This window comes from Mastigoproctus giganteus, chromosome 10 (genome assembly GCF_048544385.1).
Source record: "Mastigoproctus giganteus isolate SK-2022 chromosome 10, ASM4854438v1, whole genome shotgun sequence".
Classification (NCBI taxonomy): domain Eukaryota; kingdom Metazoa; phylum Arthropoda; class Arachnida; order Uropygi; family Thelyphonidae; genus Mastigoproctus; species Mastigoproctus giganteus.
The window spans coordinates 69,584,257-69,610,152 of record NC_143584.1 but is presented as its reverse complement, the minus strand read 5'-3'; the positions used below and the strand labels follow the sequence as shown (position 1 = coordinate 69,610,152).

Below are 25,896 nucleotides of genomic sequence, written 5' to 3'. Positions count from 1 at the left end.
TCTTGTCTATGATATACAGGAATTTTTCTAGCAGGGATAAGGAGGTGATTATTTCCTTGTATAAGGCAATGGTCAGGCCACACCTTGAGTACTGTATACAGGTCTGTAGGCCTCATTTCAAGAAGGATGTAGAGCTGCTGGAATGAGTATAGAGAAGGGCAACAAGATTAGGGAATGGAACAAAGGGTTGCTCTTACGAAGAAAGGCTTAAGTTTTGCAAATTACAGTGTCTGGAGACTAGGCACTAGCGAGGTGATCTGATAGAGGTGTATAAAGCCTTGAATAGTTTGAACATGCTCAATGCTGATTGGATTTTTCCTCTTCAGAATAGTCATCTGAGAGGGCATAAATTCAAATTGAGGAAAGACAGATGTAGGATAGATGTGCGGAAATTTGCCTTTAGCCAGCAGGTTGTTGATTGGTGGAACAGACTTCCATCCCTTGTTGTGGAAGTTGATAGCCTAAATAAATTTAAGGCTCAGCTGGACAGGTATTTCGAACGAATGGAGAGGGGTGAAGTGGAATTTTTTTTTTTTTTTTTTTTGGCTGATGCTGCATAAGCTTGCTTTCTTGCATCCTATGCCTCTAGTAATGCTAATTATGGCTAAGGGTTTGCTTACTTCGTTGGCTGCCTTCTTTAATATAACTGGTTAGATCCCGTCTGCCCCAGATGCCTTGCTTATGTTTAACTTCAACAATTTCTCCTCCACTTTGCTCTCAGTTATTACAGAATCACTTAGCTCCCTGTCAGCATTTGATAATCCTCTGGCACTCCCCTCATTGAATAACTCCTCATGTGTGAATGTAGATGCAGAATACTCATTCAGTTTATCAATGTTAATTCGTCTAATCTGATTCATCCCTTTCCTTCTAGAGTTTAGAACTCTTCGTTGTTTTTCTTTGCATCCTTTGCCAAGGATTTCTCATAATCTGCCTTCGCCTGCCTAACCTCCTTTGTGAATTGATTACAGACTAGCTTATATCTGGCATAGGTTTCTGTGTAGCCTGATAATTTATATGCATCCCATGCATTCTTCTTCCCTGACATGAGTCTCATTCCTGGGAACCCAAAGTTATAGGTATATATAGGTATGTTGAGGGTCTGATGGCTCCGGGGATTTTTCCCATCTCCGTGTATGTTCTATGTATCAAGTGACAGTACCCTGTCTATGCCAGAGGTTTAAAAATAATGTATCGGTCATGTGGTATGTAGTTTGTTGTGCCCATTGTTCCTTCGGCCTGTTGGCTGCCAAGCCCCCAGTAGGACCCGCGTTACCATGCCTAGCGACCAGGTTGCCTGCGGGGTGTACCAAGAGACTAATTATACTCTGGCAGGTCCTGCCACTTACTTTCCTGGGATTTCGGTGACTAGGACTTAAAATAAAGGTTGGAGCTATCGCCGTTGATTTAAGTAAAACTGCATTTAGAAAGCCCTGCGTGCGGTTTTATGCTGAAAGAACTATTTCTAGAGAGCCTAAAAGGTCGGGCAAAATTTGATGTAATTGAAATTTAGACATGTGGTGCAGTCGCTGTATAAGAGAAAGTGATGGGAGGGAGGGTGAAGATGGGGGGGATGAAATGGAAGAAGAGGGGTCGGATAGGAAGGTGACCCCCTCCCCGAAAAAAAAAAAAATGCACAAGGGAGTGCAGTTTTGGGTCGCCTACTGGCAACCCAAAGGTAGCGGGTTCGAATCATGCCTCGGGCTTGGATCAGAGTACGATGCAAAAACTTTGGGACATCCATTATGGCTACAGAAGTCAATGCGCTAACAACTAACAAAAAAAAAAAAAAAAAAAAGATTTCATTAATTCATCTGACATCCATTTAGGCCTAAACCTCGAACAGTATTTCTTAGTTGGAATGAAAAGCCTAGTAGCCTGCAAAATTAAGTGCCTGAAGTCTTCCCATTTAGAATTTCAACGTTGGTAACATCATCAGTTGATCTCACTGTGCAGAATTTAAAAACTGTCTGAGACCTCTGTAGTCACCTTTACAAAAGCGAAAGCCCTTTAGCATTGAAGGTAGTTATATCTTTAAATAATTCCCACATCAATAAATTGTGATCACTCTCACCCAGTGGTTCCTTTATCTGCAAATTTTTAATGCTGATAATCAGATCAAGAGTATTACTCTCTTGGGTTTCCTATCAAACATGTTGCTGTAGAAAACAGTCAACCAATGAATCCACAAGTCTTGCTGATGTGAGTGTGACCAAACCACAATTTCCATTCAATATCTGGAAAGTTAAAATCTCCCATTATAAAACATTCTGATTGACTGGCCCACTCTATTTCTCTACACAATTGCTCATTAAAGGCATCAGATTCATTAGAACTATAACACGCACACACACACACACACCACACACACACACACACACACACCTACTCTCATTTTTCTTTTCCCAGTACTTAATTCACACCAAACAGGCTCAACACTGCATTTTCCACCAACATCAATGGGAAGAACTTCCTAAGATTGTGTGTTTCTTAACTAACAGCATAACTCATCCTCCTCCCTTCCTGTACTGTCTAACCTTCCTGTATACGTTGTACCCCCCCCAAATTCGAATTCTACACTGCTTATATCTGTGTGACACCACATCTCTGTTATCCCTACAATATCTGCCTTTGAAGTTTTGACCATCAACCAGGCGCCTCCGTAGCCAGGTGGGAAGGAGCAGGAGCAGTAGTGCGTAGCATACGCTTCTTGATTAGACCAGGGTTCGAGCCCGTTACCACCAAATATGGAGGATGCGGAAAGGTCAGGGAATGACCACCGCATATCCCGCAGCAATATGGCCTTAGTTGCTAATGCTCCTGAAAACCAAATAACAAACAAGCCAACAACCTCAAATTCGTCAAATTTATTTACCAAACTCCTATCATTGGTGTACATGCAAGTATACATGCACCTGTTCCTACTCTTAGATATCCTAACTCAGCCCATGTATTTACTTGTTCCACTATGACTTCCAGCAGTCCTGGAAATCTCCATTACCTTGCTTTCCAGGTTGCTGCTCATTCTAATAGAAGCAGTGCAAGAATCACTTTTGCCTCTGCCTGCAGCCACTCTTAGACTTTGTCTGTGTATCTCCCCCACAAGCTAGCAGTTTTCCGACCCACCTAACACTGCCTCGATAGCATCAGCAAATATTCTCGTACCCTTTCTGTTTAAGTGTACCCTATTCCTGTAGAAGCAGTCTCTCCTCTCAATAAGCACAGACCAGGCTGAAAAAAATTCTACCCCTCGAGCCTTGCACAATTTCTCCAGGGCCGAATTGATCGACAAGGCTGTCATCACATACTCCCTCCTCGAGCCTTGCACAATTTCTCCAGGGCCGAATTGATCGACAAGGCTGTCATCACATACTCCCTCCTATCGTGTCTGGGAAGAATTGCAGACAGTTTCAAATGAACCCTAACCCGTGATTTTTTTTTTTTTCAACATTGACCTATACTTGTTGAGTAAATATGCACATCTCTTACTCTTAATGTCATTTGTTCCAACATGTACAACAACATCACCTTTTGTGCCCTTAAAAGATGATATCTGCTCTACGACGTCATTAATTTTTGCCCTTTGCAGACACACACTGGTCCTGTTCCACCTATCGTTCTTGCATAGTATATTCCCTGTCTCTATGACAATAGTCACCTACAATAACTAGTTCCTTCTCGACCAGTGGACCTTGGAGATTGATCTGATGCACAGTAGTGAGATCTGTCGTTGAGCTGGGCAGATGAGAGCTTGATGGGCCCCCTCATTAATTTCTTCGAGGGCATTTACTCTATACCTGAAGCTCTCATAAGCGCCCATCAGAATGCTTAGTTGGTGCCTAATTTCTTGACACAATAGACACCTAGCACACACACACAAAGGCATCCACCTTGGCTAGGTCATCTTCTGTTTTAGAAAGGTTGGCAAATATTTCACATTTCGCACATTTTTTGGGACTGTGATGCTTTGGAGAATCACCCCCTTCGTTTCTCACCAGAGTCACAGCACTCTTGCTAGTCTGTGATCTTTGCTTCGCAGCTCTAGCCTGGGTCATGATTTTCGTTTAAATACAATTTAATTAACAATGAATTTTAATAAGATTAATATTATTTTTGATTAATTGATATTAAGCTAACAGATTCCTAATACAGTGCTTCATACGCTATCTAGTTTTACTTCAAACCTTATGTTATCAGTTTGAGATATATTATGAGGCTTGTATATTGATTCCATAAATTTTGGAAAGTTTCCCTTCTGATATATTAACCTCTGCTGGAACAAATTGGCTGGTGGCCAAGTTGTTCTGAATCTCTGGAAATATTTTCTAGCCTCGTTGCTAGAGAATATCTAGCTCAAAGCACCTGGGCACTGCATATGATATTGATTATTTCTTTCTCATCGAGGTATCTGTAGCTCTAATAGTGTGATCCTTTGATGTGTATGCATTTCATTATTCCATTCTGGGGGTACTTTGGATACCTTCTTTAAAGGAGGTATCCAAAGGTTTCTTGGTATTTCTGCCAGTTAGATTTTTTGATGTTATATCTGATAATATCATGTATTGGAAAAGGATTTGTTCCAGTAGTTGCACCAGCTGAAAGGTTATAGCACGGTGGTCGGATGTAGTTAGTTCAGCCCCCCCCCCCCCTCTGCACATGCCAGTTTGTGTGTTGTGATTTGTGTTGCCATTTGTGTCTATCACATTTTCATGCAACATATTTCTATACGTTGGTGGACTGTGTGGCTGGTTTAGGACTTGTAGTGAGGTTGTGGCTATGTAGTCTTCCAGTTTCTGTCCATTGAAGTTTTGTAATTTGGCTGGAGTACGGCTGCCACATAGGAGATCTGCAATTTGAATGCATTGATGTAAGAATTTTGTTGCCAGGAAGCTGGTTTAGACCCCCCCCCTTCTATCTAATATCTAAAAGGTATTGGATAGAAGGGGCTTTGCTTTGATTTGGTCTATAAAACATCGATATAATGTGGAGGGGAGTAATCTGTGCACATAGTCCCAGTGGGGTACAGAAGCTGGGATACATCTTAGTAATTGCAAGGTTTGTGTTTCAGATTACTATTGCTGTCCACATAGTATCTGTTGGTATGTGTGTCAGTGATTTTATAGTTTCTGGGGCATCCCTTTACCCTGCCACCATGGGTGTAGGGCTCCTGGATAAAAGGCGCTATGTATCTGGTTTTCTTCAATAACTATTTTCAGCTGATCTGACACTGAGCATGCATGCTAGTCATTTAGCTGTAAGAACTTCAAAGTGCAGTCATCGGTATTATGGAGAATATCCATAATTTATTTATGGATATTCCATCAATGTCTGAAAAACAGATCAGCATGGACTTCATATTGCTGTTTAGCTGGTTCGCTGCTGGTTTACTTAGTTAGACAGGACTCTTTGGATCCTCACGGAGTGATTGAATGCCAGCTCAGCAGAAATTTCAGTTGGCACATTTTGCTTCCTACGTTTTTCTACACTCTTTGTAATAATGATTCTCCTGATAGCACAATGGCCACAGGTGGTTTCTTTTTGGGTTCATATGTGTGAGGTATGTTCAAACTTCAGACACTTGTCTGTAGCACTGATTGAAGTGTGCGAGGTGCTACTTAAAAGTTCCTAAAATGTATTTATAAAATAAATTATACTCATCTTGGGTCTTATTTGCCACTGTCACCTTCAAAGTAGTCGCCTTGAGAGCATAAACGTTGATCCTAGCACTTCTTCCATGATTTGAATGCATCCTGAAAGTCCTTTATGTTCAGCACTCCTTGCAATTTGGTTTGGATACCCTCTATGCTGAGATCTTCAATCCTTCAGCTTGATTTTCATTCTTCGGAAGAGGAAGAAGTCGTAGGGGGGTTAAGTCTGATAAATAAGGGGGGACGATTGTCATGTTGTTGGATGCCAAAACTGCACAACAGCCGGAGATGTGTGGGCCAGCACATTATCATGATGAAGGACCCAGTTCTTTGTACATCACTTCTCTGGGCATTTTCTCCTTATGGCTCCCTTAACCATCTCAGGACGTCACAGTAGAACTTTGCATTGACAGTCTGGCCAGGAGGGACAAAATCCTTATGATAATTCCCTCAATGTGTGAAAAACAGATCAGCATAGACTTCACATTGCTCCTGACTTGTTGGGGCAAATATGGGCTCTTCCACTGAGATGATTGTTGATTGGTTTCTGGGTCATACCCATATACCCAACTCTTGTCATCAGTGACTACTGTAGAAAGGAAGTTTTGATCCCTCCTGGCCCGTTCTTGAAGATCTCTGCCAACTTCCATGCTATGCTGCTTTTGGTCTTCACTCGGTAACCGTGGCATGAACTTGGCTGTAATCCTTCTCATGTTCAACTCGTCTGACAAAATCTGCTGACACGTGCCATATGATAGTTCTACAATGCTACAAATTTTGTGAATGGGCCCTCTGCGGTCTTCACGGATCGCCCCCTGAACTATTGCGAAATTTTCCGTGGTAGTGCCCGATGATGGACACCCAGAGCAATCGTCGTCATCAACCAACATTCGACTGTTTTTAAAACAATTAAACCAGTAGTAGATCTGCATATAGCCTCTAAAAGCTTGTTTCAACTTCTTACAGGTTTCTGCTGCTGTATCATTAAGAAGGAAACAGAAGTTGATTCAAGCATGTTGCTCTCTCGCATCAGCCATTGCAACAATCGCAAACTACCCAAAACACACCACCAAAAAACTGCGCATAAGTATTCAGTGACTCTATCCAGCTCAATGGCACACTGATTCACAAAGAATGTATGCAGGGTTTCCTACTGTCACCTTTTGTCTTGGGCTTTTCAGGCCTAGGTTTAGAACAACAGGGTTGGTTCTTATTTTATTTGCACCTTGCCTTGTGGCAACTTCTGTAATGATCTCTGTGGTTGTGGTTTTTCTCAAGCCGGCTATTTTGATGGTCCGAAATTCAGGCTCTAAGTCTGTAGTGTGATAGCCTTTATTTCCTCACTAGAGTTTAATGTACAGTCAGTCCTCGTATAGCACGATAGTTGTGTTCCTAGAAACCCTCGTGCAATGCAAAATCGTGCAATATAAACAACAGGCCCTATGGGAAAAATAGGGTTAGGTGCTGGCCACCCAAGATTGAACACACATTTGTAACCAAAACATTACCAAACACAATAAATAATCTATTACGTAATAAAATATTGCTAATGCTTTTGCTTCTATCGTAAGCAAACTTATTTTTTGTTTGATTTTCTATCCAAACAGATGACAGCAGTTCCATCTCTTCCAAATCTTTGTGTCTTAATCTAATGGATTTTAATTACACTTTGAGTTGTTCCTGCTATGAAAGTTTTTTATTTTCTCTGCATTCTTTCCAATTCTCGTCATTGCCTCATTTAGGTCTGTACCCCGTACAATATCATATGGGCTTTCATTTTGCTCAAAGCATTTCACAATTTCATTTTTTTTTTTCTATCGACAGAGGCGGACTGGCCATAAGCCTTACCGGGGGCCGGTGTGATTTTGGCCATAAGCCATAGTATGAGGCCACTATAAATTTTCCCTTGTAAGAATTTTTGACCTAGTCCGCCTCTGTTTATCGATATTGCTTTTCTTTTTCTGACTGAATCTGCAGTGTCTTCACCAGGACGCTTCCTTTTCACACCTTTTAAGTATTTTACTCATTTTTAGGGAATAAAACACAATTACAAAATGAGGAGGCACGCTTGATACACAAACAAAGCTGCACGTGTGTACCAACTGAATCCACTGAAAACAACACCCTAAAGGCAGAGATACACTATTAACACCTCACATTTTACTAAAGCACATTTCTGGGGGTTACTACCATAAATCAATAAAAACAATTTCCAGTTGCGTTTCTGCTAGTGGAATCTGTTATAAACTGGTAGTAAACTCGATCTAATTGCATTTGCGATTATACGGATAGCTGGAATTGTGTTGGTTTTTACGTTATTATGGTGAAATGTGTTTCCCCTTCACTGATATAAGAAACATAAATACATTTTCAGAATCTTCTCTTCATTCCTATCGTGTTGCTTCCGATTGGGATGATTCTGCGTTCGACTGCCATTTCTTGTAAACACAAAGGCGAATCGTGCATAAGTGAATTCGGTTTGTGTTATATAAGATATCATTCCCCTATTTATGAATCGTGTATGATCGAATTCGTGTAGTGTAAACACGTGTTATACGAGGACTGACTGTACATGATTCAGTTGGCCTTATTTTGACGATATATATGACAATATATGGTGGTTGATTTCTGGAACAAACTTCCATCTGTTGTTGTAGAAGTGGACAGCTTAAATAAATTCAAGACAGAGCTAGACAAACATTTGAAGCGAATGGATGGGTGAAATGGGAAGGGTTTTTTTTTTTTTTGGCTGATGCTGTATAAGTTTGCTTTCTTGCATCATATGCTTCTACTGTTTATTGTAAGTCTTTGTTTGTGGTTTAACAGCTTTCTGGTTATGGTGTTGGGGTCTTTGTCACCTGTGTGAAAGTCATTTGTTGTTTCCTCTGATTTTGGAATTCTGTTTCCATTGCTTCAAATTAGCAGTAAGTAGCTCATTTTTGAATGTATAGGTCTGTTACTCAGTCCAACACTCAATGACAGACTGCCGCCATTATCCTACATGTTTGAGCAGCAATAGGTTCTTCTAATTGTATTCTTACTGCAATTATTTTATCCAGGGCAGAGCCAGCAGCCTGAGGTGTTATATCGGTACCCTCTGTAATGTCTTCATTTTCCTGTTTTTTTTTTTTTTTTTTCCCCTTGTCCATTCAAACTGATATTCAATTGTCATTCTAGTTTTAATTCTATATCTTTTGCTGGAAGCTAGACCAGGTGTTACCTCCATTAGGCAGAGTCTGAAGTGGATTTTCATTGATTTTAGCTTGTAGAATTTAAACTGTAGGGCTCAAATCCTGTTTCATGTCCTAAGATTCTGAGATCATTTTTGGTTGACATCTTTGAGTCTTGTGACTTATTATTTAATGATTTCTGAGATATGGTACCATGCTAATGATAGTTCAAGGGCGTAAAATTTCCGTTTTGTTGCTGAGCAATCGTCTGCAAGTCAAAACACAATGTGCAGGGTGATGAAATTTCTGATGGTCATGATTTTTAAGTTTTACAATCTAAAACTACATAGATCTTGTATAAATTAGTTTAGTTACGTAAATTGCATGCAGTTTTAAAAAATATATGAGGAGTTCTCCTCCTTAACTAAGCTTTAACAAGATATGAGTGTGGCAGAAAAATCCTGCAACAAGGAATATAATTATATTGCAACAATGGCTGCAGCTGTGAATCACACCCTTGTTACCATGTAGCTGCTTAAAACACTGTGATCCAAACAAAAACTCAGTGAAAAGAAATAAAGTTCTTTAACTGGGAAAATTAACCTTTCTGAATTGATTGGAGACTCTAGGTCCATAGCTTCAATCAGGAATGTTCTGTAATTGGTGGTAACGAGTTGGACAGTTGTTAGTAGACTCCTGCCACAATATACAACCAAGCAGACCTCACACTCGCACGTCTATTCTCGTCATTGTCCACATGTGAATCTCTTGCCCAGAAAGGACAGACAGAATAGGGGAGAGGTTATTTGCTCTTAAGAGGCACTTAAAATTTAAGGCAGTGCATCCAGTTGATATGGATGGCTAGTGCAATGCTGAGTCAGTTTGGTGTGATGACATAAGCACTGGGAAAGCAAAAATGAGAGTAGGAGTGTGTTATAGGCCTAATGACTCTGATGAGTACAATAAACACTGTATAGAGAATGAATCAGTAAGTCAGAATGTCTTATAATGAGGGATTTTAACTTTCTGGATATTGACTAGAACTTATGGGTTGGTCATTCACACACTAGCAGGGCTTCTGTGGATTTATTGGATGATTATTTTCTACAGCAGCATGTTAGAGAGGAAGCAACAGAGAGAGTAATATTCTTGATCTGATTATCAGTAGTGATTATTCATACATTAAGAATATTCAGAGAAAAGAGTCACTTGGTGGCAGTGATCACAGTTTATTGATGTGTGGTTTACTTAAAGATATAACAACCATCAGGGATAAAGGGAAGGGTTTTTGCTTTTCTAAAGGCAACTACAATGGTCTCAGATGGTTTATTAAATTTTATACAATGGGACCAACTGATGTTACCCTCAGCAAAATCGAAATGGGAGGCATTCAAGAAAATAATTATAGAAGCTACTAGACTTTTCATACCAACTACGAAATGTCGTTCAAGGCTAAGGCCTGAATGAGTTCCATTGCAGAGAAGAAAAATGCATGAGATGCATTTATAAATTATCAGGTGATATAGCAGTCTGTGGTAGATATAAACTAGTCTGCAATCAAGTCACATGGATGTTAGGCAAGGTAAAGCAGATTATGAGAAATCTTTAGCAAAGGATGTAAATAAAAATAGCAAAGACTTCATTTTTTATGTAAACACTAGAAAGAAGGGAAGAATCATATAGGTCCACTTTATATCGATGATTCAGTTGGCACTGAACCTACTCAGGTTGTTGACAAGCTAAATAGATACTTTGCATAGTAATGTCTATCACACTTTCATGGGGGTGCCAGAAGTTCATCAAGCTTTACCAGGGAACTAAAGGATTTTCTAATAACTGAGAGGAAAGTGGGAGAGAAATTGCTGAAGTTAAATGTAAAAAGGCATCTTGGGTGGATGGGATCTATCTAGTTATATTAAGGGAGGCAGTAAAGGAAGTAAGTCCTAATTGTGAGTGCATCCTTGGATTCAGGGAAAGTCCCATGGATTGGAGATGTGTGAATATATCTTCAATTTAAAAAGGGGGATCAAAGAGTGATATGAGTAATTACAGACCTGTTGGCTTAACATAAGAGGAAAATAATGGAGTCATTAGTTAAAGAAGGAATGCATGGCCATTTAGATAGGAGTGCATTTTTACTTCAGTCACAGCATGGGTTTGGCAAGGGGCAGTTTTGTGTAACTAGTTTGATTGCATACCACAATGCAGTAACAAAGGAAATGGATGCAAAAAATTTTGAAATCATATCAAAATTATCCAGTTTTGGATAATTTTGATATGATTTCAAAATTTGCACAACAGACTGTTGTACACAGTAGAGTCTTGTACAAATTGGAGTAGTGTGGCATTAAGGGCAAGTTACTGCTATGGATGGTTGAGTAGGAGAAGACAGTTGTCATTAATGAACACTAATGATTGTGGAACACTTATCAGTGGAGTCTCTCAGAGTTTGGTGCTGGGCTGATTGTTGTTTTCTGTATTTATTAATGATATTGATGAAGGTATATCAGGCTTGATATCGAAGTTTGCAGGTGATACAAAGGTTGGCAGGGTGGTAACCGTAATAACAGTAATGATGGTGCAAACAAACTTATTTTTAATCCTTCTTTCTTAATTTCAAATTAATTTTTAATTTTCTGTTTCTTATCATTGGACTGTGCAGAATGCACCTAGACCCTCTCCAAATTGATTATATCCAAAGTTAATCGTGATTAATTGTACATCAGTTTGTGCTGTTAGGCAAAGTCATCCCAAATTCCATTAGTGGTTGTGGTCCTCTTTCTTTCCTTTCCCTTCTCTAGCTGATGATTATGGTCATGACTGCAACAGAATTGTCAATGTATGTGAGCTCTTAGAAACACTAAGCTCCATTTTTTACCAGTAGACCAGAATAAAGGTAATTTGGAAAACTGTTTGCTGCACTGCAGTATATAAGTGCTGATTTGTAATAAGTATTTTATGATCAGTACAGTCCTTAGATTTGCAGTAAATATAACTAAATGTAAGTTTTTTACTAGATTGCTAAACTGCACCTCTTACATGTGAGCTGTGGACTCCAGAGAAAAACCTAGGCTGGACAGATCCATGATAACAGGAGTTTAAAAAAAAATAAAATAAAATAAAAATAGTGGTTTAAAATTTCATTTGTCAATGTTAAATTTATTAATTTTCATTTTTCTAGATCTTGTTGCAGTCAGTGCACAAATTTCTTTAAAAAAAAAAAAAGAAGCTAAGTGGTATATACACTGCTGTTCAAAGAAAGTGCATCACCTAGGAATCTCACATTTCTAACCCTTTTTCATGATGGTATGTTACATTAATGACTAGAATCACAAATAGAAATATAAACAAAAGGTATTTATTAATAGTTGAGGCAAAGCTAAGTGATATTTGACATGTGCTCTCAAAATATTCCAAAATGAGCATTTGCAACATTTATACAACAGTTTTGGTAAACACGACAATTATGGCTGAAATGTTATAGGAAGCTCTCATTTTGCTTCAGTTGATCATTTTAAATGGAAAACAAAATGAAAAGTTCACCAGGTGCAAACTAATATTTAGTTGAACCACCTCTGGCCCTGATGACAGCAGCACACTGTCAAGGCATCGACAAGATCAATTTCTGAAGATAATTACCCGAAATTCATGGTTCCAAACACAAATTATGGCTTCTTTAAGTGCACGAAGGGTCTTTGGTTTCTTTCTGGCAATTGCATATTCCACACTATGTCAACAGCCCAGACCTGAATCTTTTCTTCCAACTATTAACAAATGTAACAAATGTAAACACATTACTGTTGAACCTATAATGCAAAAATGAAGCTAAAGTAACTACAGAAGTGCCTACTTACACTTTTTGCCCAATGACAAGGAGCAGAGTCGTCCCGAAAGCTGTAGTTACTTGGAAAGTTGAAATGGTCTGTAATGGTCGGCAGCAATTTGCCTTCCAACATAGCCAGGTATCCATTGGTATTTACGGAACCTTTTATAAACTGCAGGCGACCTACTCCGCAATACAAAATGCACCATATCATTTGGCTAGTAGGGAATTTCACTGTAGACACCGTACATTTTGATGGCATTCTTCATCGCGAATCGTTTGTCTCCCATCAGAGGCATGCAGGTTGAATTTCTTCTCATCCAAGAAAATAACTGACTTCCACTGCTTGGGGGTCCATCTGACATGCTCTTTACACCAAATTAAGTGGGCCTTTTTCATTTTTTGTGTGAGGAGGGGCTTCTTATTAGGACGACGGGCCACAAGTCCATTTTTGAAGAGGAGTCTTATGACTGTTATTGACTTGCTACCACTCTTGTATGTTCTTCCCATTCTCTTTTCAGCTCAGATGAAGAAGCTTTATGGTTTTTAAGGCATAAGCACTTCAAAACACGGGTTTCTGGGTCCTGTTTTGGCATAGAGAGTCGTTTGTGTCCAGTTCGTTTTATTCTATCACCAGAACCAGTATTCTGGAGTTTGGAAAGAAATGTACTCACTGTCGACTGATTACAAGATGGGAAGAACATCCTTCCTCACGGAAAGCACCAAAAACACTCTTTCTTCGTGGCGTCAACTGCACGTAACTCGCCATCCTGACACAAGCAAGGAATGACTGCAATTCTTGCAGAGCGTGCTTATATAGCTGAAAATAATAGCTGATGCAATATTACATCACCTACACATGTCAGTCTTATCTGATGCAATCTGCAATAAATATTGCCATATACTTGCGTTATTCGGATGACAATTGCAATTTTAAGGGGTAATGCACTTTCTTTGAACACCAGTGTATATTCAATTGCAAATTGCATAGTTTTTTTTTTTATAAGAAATTAGGTGTTGGCTGAGAAATATCACAGACAAAACTCCAGTACATGGAATTTTGTCTGTGATATGAAGGAATTTTGCTAGCAGTGATAAATGATTTGTTTATTCTATTGTGTAAGGCATTGGTCAGGCCACATCCTGAGAACTACATACAGGTATGGAGGCCTCATTTTAGGAAGGATGTAGAGATGCTGGAGTGGTACAGAGAAGGGCAGCAAGATTGGTGAGCAGAACAAATAGCTGCTTTTACCAAGGGACTGTTCAATTCTGTAAATTGCAGTGTCTGTAGACTAGGCACCTGCGAAGTGATCTCATTTAGGTGTTTAAGGCTTTGAATGGATTGATAAAGCTCAGTGCTGTTGGGATTCTTTCTCTTGCTCAAACTACTCCCAAGGGAGAGCATAAATTCATATTTTGGAATGAGGATTACAGAACAGATCTGTGGAAGTTTGCCATTAGCCAATGGAACATACTTCTGTCTGATGTTTTGGAAGTGGATAGCTGGAATAAATTCAAGGCAGAACTAGATAAACTGTTCGGGAGATGGATAGGTGAAATGGGAAGTTCTTATTTTTGGCTGATATATAAGCTTTCTTTCTTGCATCATTTGCTGCTAATACTAATTAAAACACATAAGTATTGCTATGAATTTATTGCTTATAGGCCTCTTCTGATATTGTTTACACTGCTGCACAACTATGTAGAAAAATCTCCTACATAGTTGTGCAGAAAAATCCTGTAGAAAAATCTCCTATACTTCTTTACTTATATATAATTTCTAAAAGGAAGGGGATGAATCAGATTGGTCCACTTGATGGTTTGACTCTAGATGATCATTCTCAGATAGCTGCCAAACTAAATGAGTATTTTGCATCTACATTCACAAGGAGGAGAGGGCCAGATGTTTATCTAACTCTAACAGGGAGTTAAATGATTTTGTAGTAACTGAGAGAAAAGTGGAGGAGAAATTGTTGAAGTTAAACATAAGAAAGGCTCCTTGGATGGATGAGATCTATCCAGTTATATTAAAGGAAGCAGCAAAGGAAGTAAGCAAACCATTGGCCATAATTATGAGAGCACCCTGGGACTTGGGAAGTACCCACAGACTGGAGATATGCAAATGTATCTCCAATTCACAAAGGGGGATCAAAGGATGACACGAGTAATTACAGACCTGCTAGCTTCACTTCTGTTCCAGGAAAAATAATGGAGTCACTGGTTAAAGAAGCATTGCAATAGACAAGACAGCAGTTACAACTCAGACACAGCATGGGGTTTGTCAAGGGAAGCCTTGTATGACCAATTTGATTGGATACTATGATGTGGTTACAAAGGAACTGGATGCAAAAGATAATATTGATATCATGTACTTGGATTTCAGGAAAGCTTTTGATAATGTTGTTTTTGATTACACGTGCCACAGTAGTTACATGATAGTACAAATTGGAGCAGTATGGCATTAAGGGCAAGTGGCTACAATGGATAAAAGGATGGTTGAGTGGGAGAAGACAGTGGTGATCAGTGGGTACTGTCCTACGTGGACTACTGTTATTAGTGGTGTCCATCAGGGTTCGATGTTGGCCCTGTTGTTGTTTTGTATATTTATCAGTGATATTGATGAAGGTATATCGAGCTTAATGTCAAAGTTTGCAGATGATACAAAGGTTGGTAGGGTTGTTAATGACAGTAATGGCAGTGTACTACTGCAATAGGATCTAGAAAAGTTGGGGAGATGGGCTGAAAAGTGGCAACTGAAGTTTAACATTGACAAATGCAAAGTGGTGCATATGAGTAGCAGTAACTCCAGAGAACCGTACCAACTATGTTCTTTTACACTCAGGGTAGTGGAGAATTAAAGAGACCTGGGGGTAATTGTGCAGTCAGATATAAAGTTTTCAGAGCAGTGCAGACTGGCTGCCAGAGTAGGTCATCTGGTCTTGTCAATGATCTCATCTGATCGTAAACCAAACAATCAAATAACACATGGTTCCAAGTCTCTAAAGCCTGACAAACACAATACGGGCCAGACTCTATCCCTAGCTCTCACAACTTGCCCTTCAAGAACCGTGACCAGTTAATAAGTAAGAAGTCTTCATTTTCAAATTTTTTTGTGAGCAGCGATATGGAGTTCCTTGTGACCTGGCAGTGGTCAGGCCACACCTTGAGTACTGCGTACAGGTCTGGAAGCCTCATTTTTGGAAGGATGTAGAGTTGCTATAACAAGTACAGAGAAGAGCAATAAGACTGGTGAAGGGAACAAAGGGGTGCTCTTATGAAAATTGCAGCCTCTGGAGACTAGGCACCTTGCGAGGTGATCTGATTGAGGTGTATAAGGCCTTGAATGGATTGAGCAGGCTCAATGCTGATGGGATTCTTGCTGAGATTACAAACCTGAGGGGGCATACATTCAAACTGAGGAATGACAGTTGTAGACTAGATGTCTGGAAGCTTGATATCGATGGTTCAACTGTTGATGATCTTGCTCAGGTAGCTAACAAACTAAATGAATATTTTGCATTGACATTCACACATGAGGAATTATTCCGGGAGGGGAATGCCAGAGGTGTATTCAACTCTCGCAGTAAGCTAGATAATCTTGTAATAACTGAGAGTAAAGTGGAGGAGAAATTGTTGAAGATAAACACAAGAAAGGCACCTGGGGTGGATGGAATCTATCCAGTTATATTAAAGGAGGCGGTAAAGGAAGTAAGCAAACCCTTAGCCATAATTATGAGAGCTTCCATGGATTTGGGAAGTACCCATGGACTGGAGATGTGCAAATGTGACCCCAATCCATAAAGAAGGATCAAAGGGAAACACAGGTAATTACAGACCTGTTAGTTTAACTTTTGTTCCAGGAAAATTAATGGAGGCACTGGTTATGGTTAAAGAAGCATTGCGGGATCATCTGGACAAGGCTTCAATTATAGCGCGCACACAGTATGAGTTTGTTAAAGGTAAGTCTTGTCTGACTAATTTGATTGGATACTATGATGTAGGAACTGAATGCAAAGAATAACTTTAATATCATATATTCGGATCTTAGAAATGCCTTTGATACTGCTGCACAAATTGGAGCAGTGTGGCATTGGAGGCAAATTGCTGCTATGGATAACGGGATGGTTGAGTGGGAGAAGACAGAGTGGTAATCAATGGACACTGCTCTTCGTGGACTGTTGTTAGTGGAGTCCCTCAGGGTTCAGTGTTGGGTCCATTGTTGTTTTCTGTATTTATAAATGATATTGATGATTGTATATCAGGCTTAATGTCCAAGTTTGCAGGCGATACGAAGGTTGGCAGGGTTGTTATTGACACTAATGACAGTACACTGCTGCAACAGGATCTAGAAAAGTTGAGCAGATGGGCTGAGAGGTGGCAAATTGTATAAGGCAATGGTCAGACCACACCTTGAGTACTGTATACAGGTCTGGAGGCCTCATTTTAAGAAGGATGTATAGCAGTTGGAACGAGTTCAGAGAAGGGCAACATGATTAGTGAATGTAACAAAGGGTTGCTCTTACGAAAAAAAGGCTTAAGTTTTGCAAATTACAGTTTCTGGAGACTAGGCACCTGTGAAGTGATCTGATTGAAGTGTATCGTTTGAGCATGCTCAAAGAGGATCGGATTCTTCCTCTTGCTCAGAATAATCACCTGAGAGGGCATAAATTCAAATTGAGGAAAGACGGTTGTAGGATAGATGTGCAGAAGTTTGCCTTTAGCCAGAAGGTTGTTGATTGCTGGAACAAACTTCCATCTGTCGTTGTAGAAGTTGATAGCTTAAATAGATTCAAGGCAGAACTTGACAAACATTTGGAGCAAGTGGATGGGTGAAATAAGGGTTTTTTTTTTTTTTTTTTTTTGGCTGATGCTATATACGCTAATGCTAATTCATGCTTTTACCCAGCAGGTAGTTGATTGCTGGAACAAACTTCCATCTGTTGGTGTGGAAATTGAAAACTTAAATAAATTTAAATCAGAACATTTGGAATGAATGGATCAGTGAAATGGAAATGTTTTTTTTTTTTTTTTTTTTTTGCTGATGCTGTGTAAGCTTACTTTCTTGCATCATGTGCCTCTACTAATGCTAACATCAGTAATATAACAGTGTTATAGAATTTGACCATTCTTAATACAGCACAAAGTACACAAAGTACTTATCAATACAACACAATATAGTTGCAATATTTGAACATTATTTTTTTTATTTAACACAATGATGACACAAGCTGACCGTGGTGTTTTAAGAAATTTGAAAGGAAAAGAAAGTTTTAAGAAATTTTTACCAAATTTGAAAGTTGGTAAACCAGTTCACCATCATGTAGTGAACTGGTTTACCAACTTAATTAGATAATCACATATAATAACTCTACTACTAATTTTAAATCAAAAATCAATTTTTAAGCAATAAAGAAAGTTTCATTTAGCAGCTCCTGATGAAGCTGCTTCTCCAGATTCCAAGAGATTTAATTGAGCAGAATCTCTGATCTTTTGATTCATAATGTAATAAGGAGTTTGGATTATTGTTTATAGACAAACCAGTAATAGATGCATAATTTATAAAAAAAGAAAATATATTCATTTTCTTTTTTAAAGATCTGCAATTTTCTTCTCTTTTTTGCATGATTGAAAAATAATTAGACAGTGAACTTGTTTAAAGGACGCTTGAAACTGGAATTCGAATCTTTTAGGAATCCAAAGCTTACACCCAGAAGTATTTCAATTTGTTGCCTCTTTAGTGCTGTTCTGGACTGGAAATTGGCTTCTCTTTAAATGCCTTATTATGGAATACCATCTGTATTCTATAATGAGGCCTGGTATTCCAGAATGATGCCTCATTATGGAATAATACCATGCTGTAAAAAATTGACAGTCTTGAAAATTTACTTTTTTTTGATAACTCAAATAAAATTGATAACAAACTCAAAATGAATTCAAATACAAAATAGCCCTTTTGATGAATTCCATGAAATATTTTCATCTGTTTAACAAGATTAACAAATTATTTTTGGTTTTAAAAAGTTAGCAACAGTATATTTTTGTAAAAATGTATGTATAATGAATTGTAGATATATTGGTATAATTTCTTGTCTTTCTATCAATGATCACATGCTTTTACTTCTTACATAGGATTTGACATCTTAATCATATGTTTTGAAGTGTGAAATTTTTACCTTAAAATTTCTAATGAATTTTATTACTTCAGATGTTCACGTATTTCTGGCTATGTGTAAATGTCATCAAGCTATGTGGTAATTTCCATCAAAGCAAGATAAATTTTAAGATGCGAAGACATTTCTAGACAGTACTTCAGAAAGTAAAAAAATTTGCTATTTGACATTACAGAAATTTTAGGCCCTATGGATGACTCAGAATTATTACAATTTGTGCTGGTATGATTGTTTTTAAGGATGAATGGGTTGTTTATTAATTGGTTTCAGGGAAACAATATTGAAGCATATTTTACGGTTTTATTGTGTAAGATTTCTTAAAATTGCTTATGGTAAAGTTTTTTTTTTGCACATAGTAAGAATGCTTATTCTCACATTTTTGTATTTTCAGTTTAGTGCAGTTCTTTAGTAAAATGAAAAAGTGGGCTGACATGGCAAACTTGCCACAAAATATGAGGCATAAGGTTGATCGTTTAGAGAGAAACTTCAATGTTTCTACTGTGATATTTAAAAAATTTGAGCCAATTTTTTTAGATATTTTTAAGAATCCTAATGAAGAGCCTCCAAGACCAACCAGGAGCCGAAAGCAAAGGTATTTGCTATTAGGCATTTTAGTAGTTTTATTTTAGTAGTTTTACTCATGTTTTCCCTGATCTTATTCTGCAGTTTTAATATACTATAAAATTAATTCACTTGGTGTCATACTGCAACCCTTAATTAAAATTATAATTAATCATTGGATTGTCATATTTTGGTCTCAAAATCAGTTTATTTCTGAAATATTCCCAAAATTTATCAGTTTTTATTTTTAAACATTTTTCATTTGTTCTTAAAGCTGTTGTGCGATTTCCCCCCCCCCTCAAGAAACAATTTCAAATGCATATTCTTTCCAATAATTACAGTTATTTAAATAACTCAAATCTTCATTCTTTCATTAACTGAAATCTTCATTTATTCATTCTTTCATTAGGTAGGTGTTTGTTGATACATATAGCATTTTCCATCTTATGGTTCATACCCTTAATTTGTGTTTTCACGAACAGGTAGCACAAGTCTTTATTCCAAAACAAAGGTTTCCTAGCTATCTCTTTCCTTATAACAGACTTATGTCTCTCATATAAGATTCTCTTATGTTGAATGGTGAAGTAATTTCTTATGAGTAATGCATGATCCAAACACATTTTATTTGAGGTTATTTTTGTCCTGTTTATTTTGCCTGAACACAATGTTGCAAATGTGATCTTGTCAGTGAATCATATAACAGAACACATCCTACTTTCTTAAGTGCAAAAAAATCATTGATAAAGCATTGTATGCTTTTCTTAACAACCTGCAGGAAAGCAAACTTATACAGAATCGGTAAAAAAAACTCACTGCCCATGTTGCCTATGCATCCTCTCTAATAGTTTTTCTAACTATTTGTTGAAATAATTTAAAGACTACCTAGTTCCACAACACTAGATGAAAGTTTGTTCCAACAATCAACTACCTGCTGGTTGAAGGGAAATTTCCTTACTTCTGTTCTGCAGCCATCTTACTTCAGTTTGAATTTATTCCTCCTCACATGCATTGACCGAGTCATCAGCATTGAGCTTAATTAATCCAAGCTATTAAAAGCATTGAATCCCTCACTTAGCTCTACTCAGAGGGACCTAGTCTAGGGATGCTGCATTTTGCAGAACTGAATCCTTTCTTGGTACGAGCACCCTTTTGTTATCTTTATTAATTTCATTTTTCTTCTCTGCACCCATTCTAACAGATCCACATCCTTCTTACAATGAGGCTTCCAAATCTGTATACGATACTCAAGATGAGACCATTGCCCTGTTATATAGGGCAGTGGTCTCACCATTGCCAGCACCTCCATAGCCAGGTGGGCAGGAGCAGCAGTGCGTATCACACACTTCTTGATTAGACCGGGGGTTTGAGCCCGTGACCACCAAATATGGAAAGGTCTGGGAATGACCACTGCATATCCCCGGAGCAATATGGTCTTGTTGCTAATGCTCCTAAAAACCAAATAACAAACAAACAAATCAGCATTGCCCTATATAACAGGATAATCACCTGCTTAGCTGTGCTAGCAAAATTTTTGTATATCATTTACAAAACCCCATAAGCTCTCCTAGCAGCATCTGCACTGAGTCACTGATGGGCTTCTTTGTTTGACTGCACAATTACATCAGATATTTTCATTTTCCACTAACTTGAGTGTGGTACCATACGTTTGGTTATGTTATTCTGTGATTACTGCTAATCATATGCAGTTCTTGACTTTGTCACTGTTAAACTTAAATTGTCCCTTCTCAGCCTATCTACTTAATTATTCTAGATCTTGTTGTAGTTGCAACTCAACCATTCTTTTATCCCCATCATTAACTTTGCTATTCCACATTGCTCTATGTAGAAGCGTTACTTATGTGGAAGAGTGTCAGAAGTTTTCTGAAATCTAGGTAAAAAATTATTAATTTTAATATGTTAATGTATATTTTTTTTTCTGTCCAGTTCTTTTGTTACTGATCATAGTATCCACTCAGATTGATCACACGGGATCGGATCTTAATAAATACATGCTGAAAGTCACTGGCTGCAGAATAACTGCTTTCCTATCTAGATGGCTTTGCATTACATCTATAACCAGTAACTCTATTATTTTCCCTGGAACATAAGTTGAGCTTACAGGTATGTAATTACTCATTAGCATTAGTAGACGCATATGATGCAAGAAAGCAAACTTATGCAGCATCAGCCAAAAAAAAAAAAAAAAAACATGCTCCCATTTCACCCCTCTTTATTTCAAGTACCTTTCGTGCTCAGCCTTAAATTTATTTAGGCTATCAACTTCCACAACAAGGGATAAGTCTGTTCCATCAACCAACCACCTGCTGGCTAAAGGCAAACCTCCGCACATCTATCCTACGTCTGTCTCCTCAATTTCAATTTATGCCCTCTCAAATGATTATTCTGAGCAAGAGGAAGAATTCCATCAGCATTGAGCATGCTTAAACCATTCAAGGCTTTATACACCTCAATCAGATCACCTCGCAGGTGCCTAGTCTCCAGACATGGTAATTTGCAAAATTTAAGCCTTTCTTCATAAGAGCAACCCTTTGTTCCATTCACTAATCTTGTTGCCCTTCTCTGTACTCGTTCCAACAGCCCTACATCCTTCTTGAAATGAGGCCTCCAGACCTGTATACAGTACTCAATGTGTGGCCTGACCATTGCCTTATACAAGGGAATAATCACATCCTTATCTCTACTAGAAAAATTCTTGTATATCATTGACAAGACACTATGAGCTACTCTTGCAGACTGTCTGCACTGATCAGAAAACTTCATATCTGCCTGCACAATTACCCCCAGGTCCTTTTCGTTCTCTACCACTGTCAGTGTAGTACTACAGAGTTGATACGTCACTCTGGGGTTGCTGCTTCACATATGTAGTACTTTACATTTGTCAATGTTAAACTTCATTTGCCACCTAGCCCATCTGCTCAACTTTTCTAGATCCTGTTGCAGCAGCGTACTGTCATTAATGTCCTTAACAACCCTGCCAACCTTCGTATTGTCTGCAAACTTGGACATTAAGCTTGATATACCATCATCAATATCATTTATAAATACAGAAAACAACAATGGTCCCAATACTGAACCCTGAGGACTCCACTAATAACAGTCCACGATGAGCAGTGTCCATTGATTACTACTCTCTGTCTTCTCCCCCCTCAACCACCCCTTTATCCATAGCAGCAATTTGCCTTCAATGTCACACTGCTCCAATTTGTGTAGCAGTCTTCCATGTGCAACAGCTTTTCTAAGGTCCAAATATATAATATCAAAGTTATTCCCTGCATCCAGTTCTTTTGTGACTGCATCATAGTATCCAATCAAATTGGTCAGGCAAGACTTCCCCTTAACAAAACCATGCTGTGTCCGAGCTATAACCGAAGTCTTGTCTAGATGATCCTGCAGTGCTTCTTTAACCAGTGCCTCCATTAATTTTCCTGGAACAGAAGTTAAACTCACAGGTCTATAATTACTTGTCAGCCTTTGATCATCCTTTCTGAATTGGGGTCACATTTGCACATCTCCAGTCCATGGGTACCTCCCCTGAGTCCAAGGAAGCTCTCATAATTATGGCTAAGAGTTTGCTTACTTCCTTTGCTGCCTCCTTTAATATAACTCGATAGATCCCATCCACCCCAGGTGCCTTTCTATACTCTCAGTTATTACAAGATTATCTAGCTTACTGCCAAAGTTGAATACACCTCTGGCATTCCCCTCGCTGAATACCTCATGTGTGAATGTCAATGCAAAATATTCATTTTGTTTGTTAGCTACCTGAGCAGGATCATTAACAGTTGAACCATCAATATCAAGTGGACCAATCTGATTTATCCCCTTCCTTCTAGAGTTTACATAAGTAAAGAACTCTTTGCTGTTTTTCTTTGCATCCCTTGCCAAAGATTTCTTGTAATCTGCCTTCGCCTGCCTAACTTCCTTTGTAACTTGGTTACAGATCAACTTATATCTATCATAGGCTTCTGTGTCACGTGTTAATTTATATGTATCCCATGCATTTCACTTCTCTCTATATGTCTCATTAGTTCATCTGACATCCATTTAGTCCTAAACCTTGAATAATATTTCTTAGTTGGTATGTAAAGCCTAGTAGCTTCCAAGATAAGTTCTTTGAATGCTTCCCATTTTGAATTTGCTGTTGGTAACATCATCAGTCGGTTCCACTGTATAGAATTTAAATACTGTCTCAGACCATTGCAGTCGCCTTTACGAAAGCAATAACCCTTCCCTTTACTCCTGATGGTAGTTACCCCTTTGAGTAAATCCCACTTCAGCACACTGTGATCACTGCCATCTAGTGGTTCCTTTATCTGCAGATTCTTAATGCATGAAGAATCACTAGAATCAGGAGGCAACTAGAGTATTACTTCCTCTAGTTGCCTCCTGAACATGCTCATGTAGAAAACAATCATCCCATAAATTCACAAAAGCCTTGCTAATGTGTGAATGACCAACCCACAAATTCCAGTCAATATCTGGGAAATTAAAAACCCCCATTATAAGACTCTCTGATTTACTGGTCCACTCTATTTTTCTGTACAGTTCCTTATTATACTCACCAGAGTCATTAGGCCTATAACACACTCCTACTCTCAATTTTGGTCTCCCAATACTTATGTCACGCCAAACTGACTCAACACTGCATTGTCCAGCGATGTCGACTGGCTTCACTTCCTTTGATTTTATGTGTTTCTTAACTAATAGCATAACCCCTCCTCCCTTCCTATCCTGTCTATCCTTTCTGTACACATTGTACTCCCCAAATTCCAGTTCTGCATTTCTTATATCTGCGTGACACCATGTCTCTGATATCCCAACAATATCTGCTTTTGATGTTCTGAGCAATACCTCAAATTCATCAAATTTATTTACTAAACTCGTAGCATTGGTGTACATGCAAGTATACATGCACCTGTTCCTATTCTTAGCTACCTTAGCACAACCCATGTGTTTACTTGTACTGCAATGACTCCCAGCAGTCTCAGAAATACCCTGCATCTTGTTTTCTAGTCTGCTGCTCATTCCAATAGAAGCAGTGCAAGAATCACTTTCACCTCCGCCAGTGGCTACTGTTAATCTATTAGTCCTTATATCCCCCCAAGCTAGCAGTTTTCCGACCCACCTAACACTGCCTCGATAGCATCAACACATATTCTTGCACCCTTTCTATTTAAGTGTATCCATCGCTGTAGAAGCAGTCTCTTCTGTTAACAAGTACAGACCAAGCTGAAATAAATTCTACCCCTTGAGCCTTGCACAATCTTTCCAGGGCCGAATTGATTGACAAGGCTCTCATCATATACTCCCCCCCCCATCGTGTCTGGGCAGAATTGCAGACACTTTCAAATTCAACCCTAATTCAGGCTTTTTTTCAACAGTGATACGTACTTGTTAAGTAATTCTGCCAGTCTCCCACTCTCCCTTTCTGCTGGTCTCCTACTCATGTTACCCTTTGATTGTGCTTTGTGAATTGGAGATGAAGTTGCTCTTCTCAAGTCCTTAAGAAAATTTTCCTCAATCTAGCGATGTTCTCCTAATAATGGCTGAACTTTTGCTTACCTCTTTTGCTGACTCTCTTAATATAATTGGATAGATCTCATAAACTCCCGGTGTTTTTTTTTTTTTTTTTTTTTTTTTTACATTTAGCTGAACAATTTCTTTTCCACTTTGCTCTTGGTTATCACAAAATCATTTGGGTCCCTGTTAGAATTCGATACATTTCTGGCATTCCAATTCCTGTGAATGGAGATGCAGATTACATTTTCAGTTTGTCGGCAACTTGCCATTTTTTACATTCTTTGGCAGAGATTTCTTGTAATCTGCATTATTTTGCCTCAATATCTTTGTGATGTTATTGTAGACTATTTTATGTCTGCTGTAGGCTGACTTTTATGCTTCCCACTTATTTTTCTTTTCTACCATGAGTCAGTTCAGATGGCAGATGAAGTGATATTGAAATGGGTGACCTTACATCCATCTTGATCTAAGCCTTGAACAGTATTTTTTTTTTTTTTGGTATAAAAAAGGCATGGTGGCTTTAATGATTACTTCTCTGAATGCTTTCCATTTAGAAATTGCTGTTGGTAATATCATCAGTTGGTTCCATTGATTAGAATACAAAAACTGCCGGAAACCATTGTAGTCACCTTTTGAAAGCAAAGCTCCTTCCCTTTGTACTCCTTCATTTTAGTTGCATCGTCTAGGTAAATCTCACATTAATATACTGTGATCACTACCTAGTGGTTCTTTTTTTTGCAGATTTTTAATGCATGAAGAATTGCTACTGATAACCAGATTAATAGTATTGCTCTCTCTTCTTGCCTTTCTAAAATGCTGGTGTAGAAAATAGTCAGCCAGTAAATTGTAAAAGTCTTGTGAGAGTCACCAATCCACAAGTTTCAGTCAATATTCAAAAGTTTAAAATCTCCCTCTCCCCTTCCCCGAACTATTGATTTACAATTTTCGTTACACACATCACAGTTGTCCTACAGCACAAT

General features: G+C 38.4%; 1 protein-coding gene across 1 annotated transcript in view; it reads left to right on the top strand.

Moving 5' to 3' along the window:
• Positions 1-25,896, top strand: part of LOC150079073 (retinoblastoma-like protein 1) — a 753,431-nt gene that overhangs the window by 129,998 nt on the left and 597,537 nt on the right. The window contains exon 3 of the mRNA XM_090383691.1: positions 19,206-19,406. Coding sequence (XP_090239817.1) covers positions 19,206-19,406 — 201 coding nt within the window. The remainder of the gene's footprint in view (positions 1-19,205; positions 19,407-25,896) is intronic.